The 4,168-nt window shown below is 53.4% G+C and overlaps 1 protein-coding gene across 1 annotated transcript in view; it reads right to left on the bottom strand.

Moving 5' to 3' along the window:
- Positions 1-1,380: 1,380 nt before the first annotated feature.
- The window catches only part of LOC310870693 (relaxin-3 receptor 1-like), a gene marked incomplete at both ends in the record, with an annotated part of 5,888 nt that continues 3,100 nt past the window's right edge, over positions 1,381-4,168 (bottom strand). The window contains 4 exons of the mRNA XM_083781966.1: positions 1,381-1,749; positions 2,754-3,020; positions 3,385-3,600; positions 3,958-4,168. The exon at positions 3,958-4,168 is cut by the window's right edge and continues 47 nt beyond it. Of these exons, the coding sequence (XP_083638092.1) occupies positions 1,381-1,749; positions 2,754-3,020; positions 3,385-3,600; positions 3,958-4,168 (1,063 nt within the window). The remainder of the gene's footprint in view (positions 1,750-2,753; positions 3,021-3,384; positions 3,601-3,957) is intronic.

The following is a 4,168-nucleotide window of genomic DNA, read 5'->3' as shown; positions in this document are numbered from 1 at the left end:
TTGCATGGTTTCCCCCGCCATCGGTGTGTGCGTGTGTGTGTGTGTGTGTGTGTGTGTGTGTGTGTGTGTGTGTGTGCGTGCGTGTGTGTGTGCGTGCGTGCGTGCGTATGTATTTGAGTCAGTTCAGTCTATAGTCAGTCTTATATTCGACCAAATATCATAAGGTTTCAGTCGATCTACAGCTGATTTTGTCGACGAAAAAAAAGGTATTTTGGCGGGGGCCGTGATGGCTGGTTTTACACTTGGGTCGCATGCTGAAAATAGCAGATCTACAAGCTCACAACGCGTGAGCTTGTAGATCTGCTATTTTCAGAGCTGAACACCCGAGTGCAACCAAACATAAAATGACTTGTCATTTAGTTCTACTGGATCTCTTCTCTATATTACTCGTCCCCTCATAACACTACAGTCTAGTTCATATTTGTCAACAACAACAACAACATCGTCAATACATTCAGTCTCAGTTTTAGTCACCATAGTTTTAGTCACCATAGTTTTAGTCACCGTAGCTTAGTTTTCATCTAGTTTCAGTCCGTTGAAAAAAGGTAGTCGACGACAGACATTCTTCATCATATAGTTTTCTAGTCCAGTGGTTCCCAAAGTGCATCAGGGGGTCCACAGGGGTCCTTGGGGGAGTTCCAGGGGGTCCCCAGGGGTCCTGGAGGGGGGAGTTCCAGGGGGTCCCCAGGGGTCCTTGGGGGAGTTCCAGGGGGTCCTGGAGGGGGGAGTTCCAGGGGGTCCCCAGGGGTCCTTGAGGGAGTTCCAGGCTATAATGAGTATCATTTTGGGGGTCCTTCCTTGACATAAAAAATGTTTGGGAACAATTGTTCTATAGTCGGACAGTCACAAACTCAACTCAACACAACACTGCCCCCCGGTGGAGGTCACCAGGGGCACCACCTCAACACTGGCCCCCGGTGGAGGTCGCCACCTCAACACTGCCCCCCGGTGGAGGTCGCCACCTCAACACTGCCCCCCGGTGGAGGTCGCCACCTCAACACTGCCCCCCGATGGAGGGGCACCACCTCTACACTGCCCCCCGGTGGAGGTCGCCACCTCAACACTGCCCCCCGGTGGAGGGGCACCACCTCAACAATTCCCCCCGGTGGAGGTCGCCACCTCAACACTGCCCCCCGGTGGAGGTCTCCACCTCTACACTGCCCCCCGGTGGAGGGGCACCACCTCAACACTGCCCCCCGGTGGAGGTCGCCACAGACACCACCTCAACACTGCCCCCTGGTGGAGGGGCACCACCTAACACTGCCCCCCGGTGGAGGGGCACCACCTCTACACTGCCCCCCGGTGGAGGTCGCCACCTCAACACTGCCCCCCGGTGGAGAGGCACCACCTCAACACTGCCCCCCGGTGGAGGGGCACCACCTAACACTGCCCCCCGGTGGAGGTCGCCACGGGCACCACCTCGGCCCCCCGGCGGCCGCGCCCCCCGGCGGTGGTGGTCTTCCCGCCAGCTAGCATGATGCGGCGCGTGGAGCGCGACACGCGCAGCAGCAGCTCCTTGAGGCCGCGGCGGTACTCCTGGCGGATGAGGCAGTAGAGCACGGGGTTCAGGACGCTGTTGGTGTGCGCCAGACACACGCTCAGCGGGAAGGCGTACGCCTGCGCGTTGTAGAACGCCGCGCTGAACGGCGCCACGTCCAGCTTGATGAGCACGCCCCACAGCGTCAGCGCCTGATTGGGCAGCCAGCACAGGAAGAAGGAGAGGACTACCACCGTGACCGAGCGCGTCACCTGCACGGGAGGGAGAGGGACAGATCGATTGTTTTATTCAATCGATCAATCAATCAATCAATACAAATACGAGCTATTTTTTGAGCGATCGTGAAAATGTGGCGTAAATATTTGAATATATAAACGTTCACTTTTAGAGTGAACGTTTTTAAGTCAAATCTTTTCTTCTGCGGGGGTCTCTGGAACAACATATTTTCAGATGGGGGTCGGCGGCCAATTACATATAATTGTAGTATTTAGATATTTGATATTCATTTTAGCTGACCCGCCCACTTCCTATACAAACCCATTGCAACTTTTATTTGAAATGTATTGAAATTTATTTTAAAGAATGAGGGGGAGGAGGTCCTCCTCCTCCTCCTCCTCCTCCTCGTGGCAGGAGGAGACTAAAATATCTATAAATTATTAATAAAAACATATGTTTCTGTGTCAGTGATTGTTCAACGAACCCCAAAATGATATGTAATTGGCCTCCAACATCCATCTGAAAATGTATTGTTCCAGGTACCCGCCCAGAAGCAAAGATTTGAGTTAAAAGTGTTGACTATATATTCTGAAAGACAGATAACAGCCAGTTTTTCATGTGTCTATGAGGTGACAGTACTTCATTAGACACCCTGGAGTTGTTTTTATGTGCAATGGTGTATCAACTTTGTATTTAGGGTTTCTTCCTGGAGGATGAACCCTTGACAGTCAAACGGGCCAATGAAATAAACAGTAATATAGTGACATCACACTATCAGCCCCTCCCCTAACCCCTCCCCCTTTATCATACAACTACAGCTGTGGGTGCGGCTTCAGTTCAGGTGGATCACCCATCACCACCCACCAGGCAAACCAGGCGGGCGTGTCCACATAAAAACAACATTTTAACAAATACTGTACACTTTTTTGAAAAAATTATACCTCCGTATAACAATAAGACCTATAATGATCAAAAGTGGTTAAACGCTATAAAGTGACACAGAGGCGTTCCCGTCCCTAAACGGGTGTAAACGCGGTACCTTGGAGCGCCGGCGGTGTCGTCCCATCTCGCACTCGGACTTGGGCTGAGGGGGCGTGGCCGTGGCGCTAGCGGACACCGTGCTGCCCACGGCGCGGCGGCTCAGGATGAAGCGCAGCAGCAGGAGGTAACACACGCTGATGACCACCAGGGGGAGCAGGAAGCCCAGCAGGACCTTCTGGATCTGGTACAGCCCCAGCAGGACCTGCGGGTCCCAGCGGGCCGACGCCGGGAAACGCACCAGACACAGCTCGTCGTCCGCTGACACCTGGTGGACACCGCGAGGAACAACACCACGTGTCGCCATTTAAAAGGTATATAAATCTTCTAGTGATTTAACTTAATTCAAATGTATCACTTTTATTTATTTATTTTACTTTTTGGTTAATCCTCCCTACTATAGTGTGCTGACCATATAAGGAGTTCCTGCCTGTCCCCAGTTAACCCAGGCTGGGGTAAAAAAAAATAGGGCTAAAATATCATCGCCAAAAGATCATCATCGCCCAGGGGCTCACGCAGGGGTTTAATCCATTCCTTGGTGTGTGTGTGTGTGTGTGTGTGTGTGTGTGTGTGTGTGTGTGTGTGTGTGTGTGTGTGTGTGTGCGCGTGCGTGCGTGCGCGTGTGTGCTAACCTGTACGGTGGTAGAGTAGATGGCGTGTGGCAGCGTGGCGACCAGCGACACGATCCAGATGGCCAGGCTGGCCCAGCGGGCGCGGCTAGCCAAAGCCGCCGGGCCGGCGCCCGCCGTGCGCAGCGAGGAAGCCAGCGTGCGGTAGCGCGCCACGCTCATGGCCGTCAGGAAGAACACGCTGGCGTACATGTTGAGCGCCGTCACGGAGCTGACGATCTGTGGCCACGCCCACACGGGGAAATAACAACACGGGAACCCCTTTTGGTGTTAGCATCATGTTATGCTTTAGCTATTGAAAAATAGCAGATCTACAAGCTCATGACAGACCTACAAGCTCATGGCAGACCTACAAGCTCGTAGCGCGTCACTCGGTGGCGCGCTACGAGCTTTTAGGTCTGCTATTAGGTCTGCTATTTTTGAAAAATCGAAGAACGAATGACATAGAAACATAGGCTTTTTCAGAAAACTGTCTGATGTAGAAGACATTTTTGGAATCTGATCTCAGGTGAAAAAAAGGTTAAAGTAAAAAATGTCGTGTGTCCAAATGGACCCCCTACAGGCCTATACACCCACCTTGCACATGACGCGGCCGAAGGGCCAGCGGAAGTCGAGCGCAGTGTCGACGGCCCAGAAGGGCAGCGTGAGCACGAACTGCAGGTCGGTGAGCGCCAGGCTCATCACAAAGCAGTCGATGGAAGAGGAGTGCGCGCTGGCGCCGCCCCGCTGGTGGCTGTGGCGGTGGCGGGAGTGCAGCAGGAAGAGCGCCAGCAGGTTGCCCACCAGG

This window comes from Protomyctophum parallelum (assembly GCF_964188405.1).
Source record: "Protomyctophum parallelum genome assembly, chromosome: 14".
In the NCBI taxonomy this organism is placed as follows: domain Eukaryota; kingdom Metazoa; phylum Chordata; class Actinopteri; order Myctophiformes; family Myctophidae; genus Protomyctophum; species Protomyctophum parallelum.
Note: the sequence above shows the minus strand (reverse complement) of the source record. Positions and strands in the feature narration are given on the sequence as shown.